The sequence below is a fragment of the Oncorhynchus mykiss genome, chromosome 4, assembly GCF_013265735.2.
Source record: "Oncorhynchus mykiss isolate Arlee chromosome 4, USDA_OmykA_1.1, whole genome shotgun sequence".
Taxonomy (NCBI): Eukaryota; Metazoa; Chordata; class Actinopteri; order Salmoniformes; family Salmonidae; genus Oncorhynchus; species Oncorhynchus mykiss.
The window spans coordinates 35707501-35724402 of NC_048568.1; the positions used below are offsets into that span (position 1 = coordinate 35707501).

At 45.4% G+C, this 16902-nt stretch overlaps 1 protein-coding gene across 13 annotated transcripts in view; it reads left to right on the forward strand.

Annotated features, from left to right (window-relative positions):
• LOC110521090 (gephyrin) overlaps positions 1 to 16093 on the forward strand; it is a 161606-nt gene extending 145513 nt beyond the window's left edge. For 7 of the 13 annotated variants that reach the window (XM_036976166.1, XM_036976173.1, XM_036976172.1 and 4 more), the window contains 12 exons: positions 1241 to 1333; positions 4474 to 4529; positions 6407 to 6526; positions 8552 to 8610; positions 8765 to 8918; positions 9330 to 9451; positions 9860 to 9962; positions 13103 to 13176; positions 13278 to 13345; positions 13452 to 13555; positions 14106 to 14202; positions 14701 to 16093. In XM_036976166.1, coding sequence (XP_036832061.1) covers positions 1241 to 1333; positions 4474 to 4529; positions 6407 to 6526; positions 8552 to 8610; positions 8765 to 8918; positions 9330 to 9451; positions 9860 to 9962; positions 13103 to 13176; positions 13278 to 13345; positions 13452 to 13555; positions 14106 to 14202; positions 14701 to 14834 — 1184 coding nt within the window. In that variant the 3' untranslated portion in view covers positions 14835 to 16093. The remainder of the gene's footprint in view (positions 1 to 1240; positions 1334 to 4473; positions 4530 to 6406; positions 6527 to 8551; positions 8611 to 8764; positions 8919 to 9329; positions 9452 to 9859; positions 9963 to 13102; positions 13177 to 13277; positions 13346 to 13451; positions 13556 to 14105; positions 14203 to 14700) is intronic. The other 6 variants (XM_036976170.1, XM_036976177.1, XM_036976171.1 and 3 more) reach the window with 3 other exon arrangements.
• The last annotated feature ends 809 nt before the right edge of the window (positions 16094 to 16902 follow it).

Here is a 16902-nt window from a genome sequence, read left to right on the forward strand (position 1 = left end):
GTGTGTGTGTGTGTGTGTGTGTGTGTGTGAATCACACCCTCACACCCTATTTATAGACTATTAGCAGCTCATGGTATTTTAGTGCAGCGCTTTCTTCTTCCACCCACTCTCTCTTTCTGTGTCTTTCGCTCTGTCGATCATTCTCTCTTCAGTCTATTTTGCTCTCTGCAGTCTAACCGGCAGTTTTTTATGGTTTTTATACAGATATTTCCAACATTTCTACTTTTAGATTGTTACATGTGGGGAATTGTGCGCAAGGGACAAGAGAGAGTACGCAAGTGTGTGTGTGCGCGCGCTGTTCTGGTCAGGTGGTGAGTCACAGAGATCCTGATGAGAGGTGTCACTCTCTCACTAACACACACACCTCCGGCACATGTCTCTCTGTATCTACATCTGAACCAGATGCTCTCCCTCCCTCTCTCTTTCTCCCTCCCTCCCTCTCTCTCCCTCTTTCCCTTCCTCCCTCTCTCTTTCTCCTTTCCTCCCTCCCTCCCCCTCCCCTATCTCTCTCTCGTACATCTCCCGCTCGCTCTCTCTCACTCCTCCCTCTCTCCCGCCCTCTCCCTCTCTCCAACATCCCTCTCACACCTGACTCTCTCTCCTTCTCTCCCTTCCCCTCTCTCTCCCTCTCTTCATCCCTCCCTCCTTCTCCCTCCCTCTCGCTCTCTCTCTCTCTCTCTCTCTTTCTCCCTCTCGTACATCTCTCCCGTCCTCTCTCTCTCGCTCGCTCTCTCTCTCCCTCTTTCCCTCCCTCCCTCTCTCCCTCCCCCTCCCCTATCTCTCTCTCTCGTACATCTCCCGCTTGCTCTCTCTCTCTCTCTCTCCTCCCTCTCTCCCTCCCTCTCCCACCCCTCCCTCTCTCCCTCCCTCTCCCTCTCTCCAACATCCCTCTCACACCTGACTCTCTCCTTCTCTCCCTCTCGTACATCTCTCTCTCTCTCTCTCTCCCTCTCGTACATCTCTCTCCCACCCTCTCTCTCTCCCTCCCTCCCTCTCCCTCTTTCTCGTACATCTCTCTCCCACCCTCTCACTCTCTCCCTCCCTCCCTCACCCTCTCTTGTACATCTCCTTCTCTCGCTCTCTCTCCCTGCTCTTCCTCTCTTTACGTTCTCCTTCTACCTTTCTCTCTCTCTCTCTTTCAATTCCTCTTTCTCTACCTCTACTCTCGCTCTCTTTCTTTCCCTACCTCTACTCTCTTTTCCTCTCTCTCTCTCCCTCCTTTCTCTCTATCTCTCTTTAGATGGGATGGGCCGAGTCCTTGCTCAGGAGGTTTATGCCAAAGACAACCTGCCCCCATTCCCTGCCTCTGTAAAGGATGGTTATGCTGTAAGAGGTCTGTACTGTGATGCAATGTACACACACTGTACACACACACACAATGTACTGCACTGAAACACAATCTCAGGTCATAGTGTACTGCTGATATGTCCTTTCTACATTAGGAGTCAGGAGGCACTGAAACACAGTATAACACACACATCGATATGCACACACAGCAGCATATACACACAGCAGCATATACACACAATCAGCATATACACACAGCAGCATATACACACAATCAGCATATACACACAGCAGCATATACACACAGCATCATATACACACAATCAGCATATACACACAGCAGCAAATACACACAGCAGCATATACACACAATCAGCATATACACACAATCAGCATATACACACAATCAGCATATACACACAATCAGCATATACACACATCAATACACACACACACACAATCAGCATATACACACAATCAGCATATACACATATCGATACACACACAGCAGCATATACACACAGCAACATATACACACAGCAACATATACACACAATCAGCATATACACATATCGATACACACACAATCAGTATATACACACAGCAGCATATACACACAGCAGCATATACACACAGCAACATATACACACAGCAACATATACACACAATCAGCATATACACACAGCAGCATATACACACAGAAGTATATACACACAATCAGCATATACACATATCGATACACACACAGCAGCATATACACACATCGATACACACACAGCAGCATATACACACAGCAGCATATACACACAATCAGCATATACACACAGCAACATATACACACAGCAACATGTACACACAGCAACATATACACACAGCAACATGTACACACAGCAGTATATTCACACAGCAGCATATACACACAGCAGCATATACACACAGCAGTATATTCACACAGCAGCATATATACACAGCAGTATATTCACACAGCAGTATATTCACACAGCAGTATATACACACAGCAGCATATACACACAGCAGCATATACACACAGCAGTATATTCACACAGCAGCATATACACAGCAGTATATTCACACAGCAGCATATACACAGCAGCATATACACACAGCAGTATATACACACAGCAGCATATACACAGCAGTATATACACAGTAGCATATACACACAGCAGTATATTCACACAGCAGCATATACACACAGCAGTATATACACACAGCAGCATATACACAGCAGTATATACACAGTAGCATATACACACAGCAGTATATTCACACAGCAGCATATACACACAGCAGTATATTCACACAGCAGCATATACACACAGCAGCATATACACACAGCAACATATACACACAGCAGTATATACACACAGCAGCATATACACACAGCAGTATATACACACAGCAGTATATACACAGTAGCATATACACACAGCAGCATATACACAGCAGTATATACACAGTAGCATATACACACAGCAGCATATACACACAGCAGTATATACACACAGCAGCATATACACACAGCAGCATATACACACAGCAGCATATACACAGCAGCATATACACAGCAGCATATACACACAGCAGTATATACACACAGCAGCATATACACACAGCAGCATATACACACAGCAGCATATACACACAGCAGTATATTCACACAGCAGTATATACACACAGCAGTATATACACACAGCAGTATATTCACACAGCAGCATATACACAGCAGTATATTCACACAGCAGCATATACACAGCAGCATATACACACAGCAGCATATACACAGCAGCATATACACACAGCAGCATATACACACAGCAGCATATACACACAGCAGTATATACACACAGCAGCATATACACACAGCAGCATATACACAGCAGCATATACACACAGCAGCATATATACACAGCAGCATATACACACAGCAGTATATACACACAGCAGCATATACACCGCAGCATATACACAGCAGTATATACACACAGCAGCATATACACAGCAGCATATACACACAGCAGCATATACACACAGCAGTATATACACACAGCAGCATATACACAGCAGCATATACACACAGCAGCATATACACACAGCAGCATATACACACAGCAGTATATTCACACAGCAGCATATACACAGCAGTATATACACAGCAGTATATACACACAGCAGCATATACACAGCAGTATATACACACAATCAGCATATACACACAGCAGCATATACATACACACATCGATACACACACACAGCAGCATATACACACAGCAGTATATACACACAATCAGCATATACACACAGCAGCATATACATACACACATCGATACACACACACAGCAGCATATACACACAGCAGCAAATACACACATCAATACACACAATCAGCAAATACACACATCGATACACACATTCAGCATATACACACAGCAGCATATACACACAGCAGCATATACACACAGCAGCATATACACACAGCAACATATACACACAGCAGCATATACACACAGCAGCATATACACACAGCAACATGTACACACAGCAACATGTACACACAGCAACATATATACACAGCAGCATATACACACAGCAACATATACACACAGCAACATATACACACAGCAACATATACACACAGCAACATATACACACAGCAACATATACACACAGCAGCATATACACACAGCAACATATACACACAGCAACATATACACACAGCAGCATATACACACAGCAGCATATACACACAGCAGCATATATACACACAATCAGCATATACACACAATCAGCATATACACACAGCAACATATACACACAATCAGCAAATACACACATCGATACACACAATCAGCATATACACACAGCAGCATATACACACAATCAGCATATACACACAGCAGCATATATACACACAATCAGCATATACACACAGCAGCATATACACACAGCAGCATATATACACACAATCAGCATATACACACAGCAGCATATACACACAATCAGCAAATACACACATCGATACACACAATCAGCATATACACACAGCAGCATATATACACACAATCAGCATATACACACATTGATACACACACACAGCAGCATATACACACAATCATACAAACACCAACTTATGTCATTACATTAAAACATGTATTTTCTTTTTAGCGGCTGATGGTCCAGGCGACCGCTTCATCATCGGAGAGTCCCAGGCTGGAGAACAGGTCCACACACACACACACACACACACACACACACACACACACATACACACACACACACACACAAACACACACTTCACCCTGTCTATACTCAGGGTGAAGCACTTGGCTGGTACCCTCCTTCATGAAGAGCGATATATCAAAACACACACTCAACGTTTATTCCCCTTGGACCGACATTGTGTATTGAAGTGTGTGTGTGTGTGTGTGTGTGTGTGTGTGTGTGTGTGTGTGTGTGTGTGTGTGTGTGTGCGTGTGTGTGTGTGAGTTAGTGTAGCGCTCCCATACTGACTCAGCTTACTCCACCACAGGTGGCCCGCCGGCCCAAGCTTACACACTGACACATGATCACACACTGACACATGACACAGTATCACACTGACACACTGACACATTATCACACACTGACACATGACACAGTATCACACTGACACACAGACACATTATCACACACTGACACATTATCACACTGACACACAGACACATTATCACACACTGACACATGACACAGTATCACACTGACACACAGACACATTATCACACACTGACACATTATCACACTGACACACTGACACATTATCACACACTGACACATGACACAGTATCACACTGACACATTATCACACACTGACACATGACACAGTATCACACTGACACACAGACATATTATCACACACTGACACATGACACATTATCACACTGACACACAGACACATTATCACACACTGACACATTATCACACAGAACCACTGACACATGACACATTATCACACACTGACACATGACACATTATCACACTGACACACAGACACATTATCACACACTGACACATTATCACACAGAACCACTGACACATGACACATTATCACACACAGACACATGACACATTATCACACTGACACACAGACACATTATCACACACTGACACATTATCACACAGAACCACTGACACATTATCACACACTGACACATGACACAGTATCACACTGACACATTATCACACACTGACACATGACACAGTATCACACTGACACACAGACATATTATCACACACTGACACATGACACATTATCACACTGACACACAGACACATTATCACACACTGACACATTATCACACAGAACCACTGACACATGACACATTATCACACACTGACACATGACACATTATCACACTGACACACAGACACATTATCACACACTGACACATTATCACACAGAACCACTGACACATGACACATTATCACACACTGACACATGACACATTATCACACTGACACACAGACACATTATCACACACTGACACATTATCACACAGAACCACTGACACATGACACATTATCACACACAGACACATGACACATTATCACACTGACACACAGACACATTATCACACACTGACACATTATCACACAGAACCACTGACACATGACACATTATCACACACTGACACATGACACATAGTCACACACTTACACATTATCACACACTGACACAAGACACGTGTTTGCCTTGCTGTGGTTGTTTGGTTGGGATGACCAGGAATGTTCTCTTGATAAGTGCATGAATTGGACCATTTTCCTGTCTTGCAGAGCATTGCAAATGTAATGAGGACTTTTGGGTGTCAGGGAAAATGTATGGAGTAAAAGTACATCATTTTCTTTAAGAATGTAGTGAAGTAACAAAATGATGATCTTCTGAACTTCCCAATACATTTCTGATGCATTTCAGTCACTTCAAACCAGACTTCCTTCAGACTGAAGGTTTTTGATATTAAATCGGTTTGGGATATGATTTGCAGTGTGTATGTGGGTTTGTGTCTGTAAATTTGCATGTGTGTATATTTGACACCAGTCTCTCTCTCTCTCTGTGTCCCTGCAGCCCACCCACACAGTGATGCCGGGCCAGGTGATGAGGGTGACGACGGGGGCTCCTATCCCCTGTGGGGCAGACGCTGTGGTACAGGTGGAGGATACAGAGCTGCTCCGCGAGTCTGAGGATGTAAGTCTCCCCTTTGACCCCTGACCCGTAGCCCTGTGGAGAGGGACTGAAGAGGGTCTATAGAGGGATGGTGTAATAATAAAGGGTATATTCAGGAGGGATATAATAGTAAGGAAGCAAGCTTTGTCTGAGCCAGAATGGCCCACAGGACCTTAGACAGTAGTGAATGGCCCACAGGACCTTAGACAGTAGTGAATGGCCCACAGGACCTTAGACAGTAGTGAATGGCCCACAGGACCTTAGACAGTAGTGAATGGCCCACAGGACCTTAGACAGTAGTGAAGGCGACGACAGTAGGGTAGGTGACGACAGTAGGCAAGGTGACGACAGTAGGCAAGGTGACGACAGTGGGGAAGGTGACGACAGTGGGGATGGTGACGACAGTGGGGAAGGTGACGACAGTGGGGAAGGTGACGACAGTGGGGAAGGTGACGACAGTGGGGAAGGTGACGACAGTAGGCAAGGTGACGACAGTAGGCAAGGTGACGACAGTAGGCAAGGTGACGACAGTAGGCAAGGTGACGACAGTAGGCAAGGTGACGACAGTAGGCAAGGTGACGACAGTGGGGAAGGTGACGACAGTAGGCAAGGTGACGACAGTAGGGAAGGTGACGACAGTAGGCAAGGTGACGACAGTGGGGAAGGTGACGACAGTAGGGAAGGTGACGACAGTAGGCAAGGTGACGACAGTAGGCAAGGTGACGACAGTGGGGAAGGTGACGACAGTGGGGAAGGTGACGACAGTAAGGAAGGTGACGACAGTAGGCAAGGTGACGACAGTGGGGAAGGTGACGACAGTAGGGAAGGTGACGACAGTAGGCAAGGTGACGACAGTAGGCAAGGTGACGACAGTGGGGAAGGTGACGACAGTGGGGAAGGTGACGACAGTGGGGAATGTGACGACAGTAAGGAAGGTGACGACAGTAGGCAAGGTGACGACAGTAGGCAAGGTGACGACAGTAGGCAAGGTGACGACAGTGGGGAAGGTGACGACAGTGGGGAAGGTGACGACAGTAGGCAAGGTGACGACAGTGGGGAAGGTGACGACAGTAGGGAAGGTGACGACAGTGGGGAAGGTGACGACAGTAGGCAAGGTGACGACAGTAGGGAAGGTGACGACAGTAGGGAAGGTGACGACAGTGGGGAAGGTGACGACAGTAGGGAAGGTGACGGCAGTAGGCAAGGTGACGACAGTGGGGAAGGTGACGACAGTGGGGAAGGTGACGACAGTGGGGAAGGTGACGACAGTAGGGAAGGTGACGACAGTGGGGAAGGTGACGACAGTAGGGAAGGTGACGACAGTGGGGATGGTGACGACAGTGGGGAAGGTGACGACAGTAGGCAAGGTGACGACAGTAGGGTAGGTGACGACAGTAGGGAAGGTGACGACAGTGGGGATGGTGACGACAGTAGGCAAGGTGACGACAGTGGGGATGGTGACGACAGTGGGGAAGGTGACGACAGTAGGGAAGGTGACGACAGTGGGGAAGGTGGCGACAGTAGGGAAGGTGACGACAGTGGGGATGGTGACGACAGTAGGGAAGGTAACGACAGTGGGGAAGGTGACGACAGTAGGCAAGGTGACGACAGTAGGCAAGGTGACGACAGTAGGGTAGGTGACGACAGTAGGGAAGGTGACGACAGTAGGGTAGGTGACGACAGTAGGGAAGGTGACGACAGTGGGGAAGGTGACGACAGTGGGGATGGTGACGACAGTGGGGAAGGTGACGACAGTGGGGAAGGTGACGACAGTAGGCAAGGTGACGACAGTAGGCAAGGTGACGACAGTAGGGTAGGTGACGACAGTAGGGAAGGTGACGACAGTAGGGAAGGTGACGACAGTAGGGAAGGTGACGACAGTAGGCAAGATGACGACAGTGGGCAAGGTGACGACAGTGGGCAAGGTGACGACAGTGGGGAAGGTGACGACAGTAGGGTAGGCGACGACAGTAGGGAAGGTAACGACAGTAGGGTAGGTGTTTTGTGTAATAGCTCCTTACAGGTGTGTTGGTTTCTCCTTCTCAGGGCACAGAGGAGCTGGAGGTGCGGATCCTCGTACAGGCCCGTCCCGGACAAGACATCCGGTGTGTGTGTGTGTGTGTGTGCTTGCGTGCATGCAAGCCTGCTTCCATGTGTTTGTGTGTGTGTGTGTGTGTAAAAGTGTGTTTTGATGTTCCTCTGTATACATACCCCCTCTTTAACCTTCCTATTAAACATCCTTGTCTCCACTCCCTCCAGGCCCATAGGTCATGACATCAAGCGTGGGGAATGTGTCCTGTCTAAGGGAACCCACATGGGCCCCTCTGAGATTGGCCTGCTGGCCACCGTAGGAGTCACCGAGGTGGAGGTGCAGAAGTTCCCCGTGGTGGCTGTCATGTCCACAGGCAACGAAGTGAGACAGAGAGTTCCAAACATCTCAGCTAATAACAACTAGTTTTGAAGTTTCATATCCCATTATTAAGCCCCACGACTCTGGTGGATTGATTCTGGCGCCACAACCTTAACCGTGGATAATCCACCACTCTGGTCTACTTCCCTGCTCCACTCAGGCCAGTCCCAGATAGAACTATCTAAATTCTTGCTTGATGAAAGTTTTCTGTAAAAACTTCTAGCAAACTATTACAGTAAATGACTTCATTGTTATCCAGATATTAAATTTAAAAAACACTGGGCCTTTAAAACATTAAGCAACAGAAAACGAAAATGAGCTTTTCTTATTGGACAAATCCTGGTAGTCTCTCCCTGTTTTCAGGCTGTTTTCTTCCGTTTAATACCTAATGAACACTTCCCCTGCTGTCTCTAGCTGTTAAACCCTGAGGACGACCTCCACCCAGGAAAGATCAGAGACAGTAACCGTTCCACGCTGCTCGCCACCATCCAGGAGCACGGATACCCCACCATCAACCTGGGCATCGTGGGGGACAAGTAGGACTTCACACTCTTCTTCCTGCTCCTCTTTCTGTTTGTCTTCCTCTTCCTCCTCCCTTTATCTCTTCATCCTCTCATTATCTTTCTCCTTGTCTCTACCATCTTCCTCTTCCTATTCCTGATACTCCTTCTATTCCTCTCTTTCTACTCTCCTTTTGTTTTATATTCCTCTTCCTGCACCTACTTTGCCTCCTCCTCTCTCCTCTTCCTCTCGCCTCCTCTATGCTGTGTGATGGTAACTACTAACTGTTCACTGTCTATTGGCCCCACAGCTCAGACGACCTCCTCCTGATCTTCCTCACCCTCCTCTTCTTCCTCCTCCTCCTCCTCCTCCTTTCATCCATCCCTCTGTAAGCCTATATGTGGTGTGTGATGGTAACTGTTCTCTGTCTATCGGCCCCACAGCCCAGATGACCTGCTGAATGCCCTAAACGAGGGCATCAGCCGCGCGGACGTCATCATCACCTCTGGAGGGGTGTCTATGGGAGAGAAGGTATGTGAGCAAATAGTGAGTATGAATGGTCATTGGTTATGACATTGCACTATTCTGACACCTTGTGGTCGGGGTGGGGAATTGTGGTGTTAATACTATGTGGTGGAAATGTGGGATTAATTACAATCACACAAAGAACAGGATCATTTATTTATTTGGATTGGGAATTGTGGTGTTTGATATTTTGTTACATATACAGTACATTTAACATTTTTACATACAGTACCAGTCCAAAGTTTGGACACACCTACTCATTCAAGGGTTTTTCTTTATTTTGACTATTTTCTACATTGTAGAATAATAGTGAAGACATCAAAACTATGAAGTAACACATATGGAATCATGTACTTAGAAGAATCCTATTTGCAATTCTTCTAAGTAGCCACCCTTTGCACACAGCTTTGCACACTCTTGGCATTCTCTCAACCAGCTACATGAGGTAGTCACCTGGAATGCATTTCAATTAACATGTGTGCCTTGGTAAAAGTTCATTTGTGGAATTTATTTCCTTCTTAATGCGTTTGAGCCAATCAGTTTGAATGGTGGAAATCTGTCCTTTGGTCTGATGAGTCCAAATTTACGATTTTTGGTTCCAACAGCCGTGTCCTTGTGAGACGCAGAGTAGGTGAACGGATTATCTCCTCATGTGGGGTTCCCTCCGTGAAGCATGGAGGAGGAGGTGTGATGGTGAAGGTGTGCTTCGCTGGTGACACTGTCTGTGATTTATTTAGAATTCAAGGAACACTTAACCAGCATGGCTACCACAGCATTCTGCAGCAATACACTATCCTATCTGGTTTGCGCTTAGTGGGATTATCATTTGTTTTTCAACAGGACAAAGACCCAAAACACACCTCTAGGCTGTGTAAGGGCTATTTGATCAAGAAGGAGAGAGGAGAGTGATGGAATGCTGCATCAGATGACCTGACCTCCACAATCACCCGACCTCAACCCAATTGAGATGTTTTGGGATGAGTTGGACCGCAGAGTGCAGAAAAGCAGCCAACAAGTGCTCAGCATATGTGGGGAACTCCTTCAAGACTGTTGGAAAAGCATTCCTCATGAAGCTGGTTGAGAGAATGCCAAGAGTGTGCAAAGCTGTCATCAAGGCAAAGAGTGGATAATTTCAAGAATCTAAAATACACTGCTCAAAAAAATAAAGGGAACACTTAAACAACACAATGTAACTCCAAGTCAATCACACTTCTATGAAATCAAACTGTCCACTTAGGAAGCAACACTGATTGACAATACATTTCACATGCTGTTGTGCAAATGGAATAGACAACAGGTGGAAATTATAGGCAATTAGCAAGACACCCCCATTAAAGGAGTGGTTCTGCAGGTGGTGACCACAGACCACTTCTCAGTTCCTATGCTTCCTGGCTGATGTTTTGGCCACTTTTGAATGCTGGCGGTGCTTTCACTCTAGTGGTAGCATGAGACGGAGTCTACAACCCACACAAGTGGCTCAGGTAGTGCAGCTCATCCAGGATGGCACATCAATGCGAGCTGTGGCAAGAAGGTTTGCTGTGTCTGTCAGCGTAGTGTCCAGAGCATGGAGGCGCTACCAGGAGACAGGCCAGTACATCAGGAGACGTGGAGGAGGCCGTAGGAGGGCAACAACCCAGCAGCAGGACCGCTACCTCCGCCTTTGTGCAAGGAGGAGCAGGAGGAGCACTGCCAGAGCCCTGCAAAATGACCTCCAGCAGGCCACAAATGTGCATGTGTCTGCTCAAACGGTCAGAAACAGACTCCACGAGGGTGGTATGAGGGCCCGACGTCCACAGGTGGGGGTTGTGGTTACAGCCCAACACCGTGCAGGACGTTTGGCATTTGCCAGAGAACACCAAGATTGGCAAATTCGCCACTGGCGCCCTGTGCTCTTCACAGATGAAAGCAGGTTCACACTGAGCACATGTGACAGATGTGACTGAGTCTGGAGACGCCGTGGAGAACGTTCTGCTGCCTGCAACATCCTCCAGCATGACCGGTTTGGCGGTGGGTCAGTCATGGTGTGGGGTAGCATTTCTTTGGGGGGCCACACAGCCCTCCATGTGCTCGCCAGAGGTAGCCTGACTGCCATTAGGTACCGAGATGAGATCCTCAGACCCCGTGTGAGACCATATGCTGGTGCGGTTGGCCCTGGGTTCCTACTAATGCAAAACAATGCTAGACCTCATGTTCCTGGAGTGTGTCAGCAGTTCCTGCAAGAGGAAGGCATTGATGCTATGAACTGGCCCGCCCGTTCCCCAGACCTGTATCCAATTGAGCACATCTGGGACATCATGTCTCGCTCCATCCACCAACGCCACGTTGCACCACAGACTGTCCAGGAGTTGGCGGATGCTTTAGTCCAGGTCTGGGAGGAGATCCCTCAGGAGACCGCCACCTCATCGGGAGCATGCCCAGGCGTTGTAGGGAGGTGATACAGGCACGTGGAGGCCACACACACTACTGAGCCTCATTTTGACTTGTTTTAAGGACATTACATCAAAGTTGTATCAGCCTGTAGTGTGGTTTTCCACTTTAATTTTGAGTGTGACTCCAAATCCAGACCCCCATGGGTTGATAAATTTGATTTCCATTGATCATTTTTGTGTGATTTTGTTGTCAGCACATTCAACTATGTAAAGGAAAAAGTATTTAATAAGAATATTTCATTCATTTAGATCTAGGATGTGTTATTTTAGTGTTCCCTTTATTTTTTTTGAGCAGGGTATTTATTTGGATTTATTTAACACTTTTTTGTTACTACGTTTCCATATGTGTTATTTCACAGTTTCGATGTCTTCATTATTCTACAATGTAGAAAATAGTAAAAAATAAAAACCCTTGAATGAGTAGGTGTTTCCAAACTTTTGACTGGTACTGTAGATACATGACATTGTGGAGTTCATACTATGAGCACAGCACAGGGTTGTATTTATAAGGGCCCAAAACTGAAAACATTTTGCTGCAAAAAAAAAATGTAAATGCGATATAAATGTCTTACTATTTCAGTCAGTTTTTGTTGTTTCCTTGGTGCCTGATGAATGCACCCCAGTGGTGCACACGTCTTATGTGGGTTTTAGGTACACTTACACTAGGACTGTTTTGGTCTAATGTTTATATGTACCTTAGAAGACTCCAAACGGTGTGATCCTCTTTTTCAGGACTATCTGAAACAGGTGCTGGATATTGATCTGCATGCCCAGATCCACTTCGGACGAGTCTTCATGAAACCAGGGTGAGATGGAGGAAGGAAGGGAGGGATGGCTTGACAGGTGGACCGGTGGATGGATTGTTCATTGATGACCATGTTGTTCTTCTCTTCTCCCATCATATCAGTCTCCCGACAACGTTCGCCACGTTGGACATGGACGGTGTTCGTAAACTCATCTTTGCCCTCCCAGGTAGTGTGTAAAGTAAAGAGAAAGAGGAAATCAGACAATCGTTTCCAGACTGGTTTCTAACACACTCATGTTTTCTTTCTCTCTCTCCCCCCCCCCCCCCCCGGCCCAGGTAACCCCGTGTCTGCTGTGGTGACATGTAACCTCTTCGTCATTCCTGCCTTGAGGAAGATGCAGGGGATCCTGGACCCACGGCCCACCATCATCAAAGCCAGGGTAAGATAGAAGTCACAGGACTCCAGGAATTTTTCTTAATTTGTCTTTCCTCGATTGCTTGCTTTCTCTATCCTCGCTTTCCTCTCAAAATTAATTGGAAGAGGTGTTTTGTCTGACCACATGACTTGACCATGTGGCCCATAGACTAGTGACTGTATATCCTTTCAGAATTTTTACTGTCCAGACCAGATGGTCATTTAGGGTGGCAGGTAGTCTAGCAGTTAGAGCGTTGGGACAGTTCTCTAGTTCCAATCCCTGAGCTGACGAGGTGAAAAATCTGTCGATGTCCTCTTATGCAAGGTACTTTACCCTAATTGCTCTAGGGTCACCGTTGATAATGGCTGACCCTGGCCGTGACCCCACTCTCCGAGGGTGGCTCAGGGGAGTTGGGATATGTAAAAAAATATATATATATGCATGCATATGAATTGTAGTGAACGCGTGCACACTTCAGGAGGGAGGAGATATAATTGGGACACACCCTCATGATGTCATGATGAGGTCATCATGTCATGATGAGCCCTGTTGATTGTGTGGCTGTCTCCTGTAGTTGTCATGTGACGTGAAGCTGGACCCTCGCCCTGAGTACCACCGCTGCATTCTGACATGGCACCACCAGGAGCCTCTGCCATGGGCCCAGAGCACAGGTACTGATGGAACCATACCATTCTATTGTATTGTATTCTTTTCTATTCTATTCTGTTGTGCATTGCTATAAGGAGCGAAACACTTCTATACTAAACGACTACACTAAATGTGTAGTCACAGTCTCAATGGACTGGTCACTGGCTTTGTTCATGGGCAATTGTAGAGGGGTAAGCTATAGTCCTCTCATCTAACAAACCCTCTGGCTGTGACTATTTTCACTGTTTTCTATTACGTGTAGTATTGTATTGCTTAAAGAACTACAATTAGACAGTGGAGTATTAGAAGGCTCTCACTCCCTTGCATGCTGTTGTAGTGAGATCATCCTGACTGTCATGGGTGTAATCCTCCTGGACATGTGTGGTACTGGGCACTGACAGAGGGCCTAGAGTGCATTTATTCTCTCTCTTGCTCTCTCTCCCTCTCTCTCTCTTTCTCTCTCCCTTTCTCTCTTTCTCTTTCGCTCTCGCTCTCTCTCTCCTCCTCTCTCCATCACGTAGGAAACCAGGTGAGCAGCAGGCTGATGAGCATGCGCAGCGCCAACGGTCTCCTGATGCTACCTCCAAAAACAGAGCAATACGTGGAGCTGCACAAGGGAGAGGTGGTCGACGTCATGGTTATCGGCCGGCTATGATGTCATCAAAGGGGGACGTTGAGATGGCTTCATAGAGAGAGGGGGTTCGAATGGGTGGTTCACGGTGCATGTCCACATATCATTGACTATTCTGTAATATGCAACGGCACAGCTAGTTTTTCTTGATTTGGATAACGTTGAGGTATAGTCAACATCTCCATCACAAACCTAGGTACATATGATACAAAAAAAATATGATTAATTTAAAAGATTATAATAGTATTTCAAACAAAGAAAATATAACTTTCAAAGAAAAAAATCTAATTATAAAAAGAGATTTATTCTGTAATATATTCTTATGATTATTCTTATGATTATTCTTCTTACTGTCATTGTTAGATTGTAAGGCAACTTTGTTCCTTTCATTGCAATTGCTTTGTGTGTTCAATGCTAGACCTTATCAATAGCAGTAGCATTTTAATAGATCTGTAGGTGCCTGCCAGGACAAAAAAATAAGAAATATTATTTTCTCATTTTAGTGGAAAAAAAAAATCATTTTTTTTTAAATATATATATATATATATCAAGAAAAACCCTGAGGAAGACTCCAGATTTCCCACGGTGCTTGTGTAAGAGGAAGGAGGGGAGGGTATAATCTAGGTCTATTTCCTCTGTGGTGTGTCGCTTTAACGGTGACACCACACACTTCTATTTTTCTCTCATTAGTATGCATCACAATGGCTTGACAAAAAGCTTTGCTTGTTGTTTATCTTGTGAGTCTTGTTTATGTGCGCAGTGCCAAATGCCTGGGCAGGGATGAGGGTGGTGCTGGAAAGGGGTGGGGGGTGTGGGGGGGGGGGGGGGGGCAGTCATCCACCAACCTGCCCAGACCCTGAAGCTTCCTTATTTATCACCTGACCAGGTGCAGCTCTGCCCCCAGGGAGCAGGGTTAACTGGGGAAAACAAAAACAGTATTTTATTTGATCGACTAAAGAGAAAGAGGGAAAACACACAGAATAAAAGAAGCAGCTTCTTTAAGTGCTGACAGCCTTTTTAACTGACTTCACAAAAAATGTACAGAAAAAAATCATACGAAGATGAACCATATTGTACAGATATGTGACCAGCACTCTGAAGGAAATTACCAATATTGAAGCAATGAGGAGACATTGAACAATGCTGTACTATAGTACATTTTCTGTAATGATATGAAACTGATGAAAGAGACTACGATAATAAAAATCCTTGATCATTATGTATAAAAAAAAGTTATTGTTGGGTTTCCTTTTTTTAATAAAATCTATTTGAAGAAAAAAAAGTGATTTGTGTTCTTTGATGCACCTTGTTTGAGGGTGATCTAATAACATGATCAAGTCTGTGACCAGTTCCTGAGCCTGTTTTCATAATGTGGCTCAGCGTAGGAGTGCTGCCGTCATTGTAAATAAGAATGTGTTCTTAACTGACTCGCCTAGTTAAATGGAGGTTAAATAAAATAAGAAATGAAATCCTAGATCAGCACTGCTATGCTGAGACACGTTATGAACATGGGCCTTTAACCCTTAACTTCCTGCATCTTGACATAGCCTACGTGAAGAAGCCATTGAAAGATCAAACCCTGAAGAGAGAAAGAGGTTATTTTACCTTTAACTAGGCGAGTCAGTTAAGAACAAATTATTATTTTCAATGACGGCCTAGGAACAGTGGGTTAACTGCCTGTTCAGGGGCAGAACGACAGATTTGTACCTTGTCAGCTCTGGGATTTGAACTTGCAACCTTCCGGTTACTAGTCCAACTCTCTAACCACTAAGCTACCCTGCCGCCACATAAAGAGGTTATGTATACACAAAGAGGTTATGTATACACAAAGAGGTTATGTATACACAAAGAGGTTATGTATACACAAAGAGGTTATGTATACACAAAGAGGTTATGTATACATAAAGAGGTTATGTACACACAAAGAGGTTATGTATACACAAAGCAAAAACAGGTTTTCAGAAATGTTTGCTAATTTATAAAAAATAGAAACATATAACATTTACATAAGTATTCAGACCCTTTACACAGTACTTTGTTGAAGCACCTTTGGTAGCGATTACAGTATCAAGTGTTCTTGGGTATGATGCTA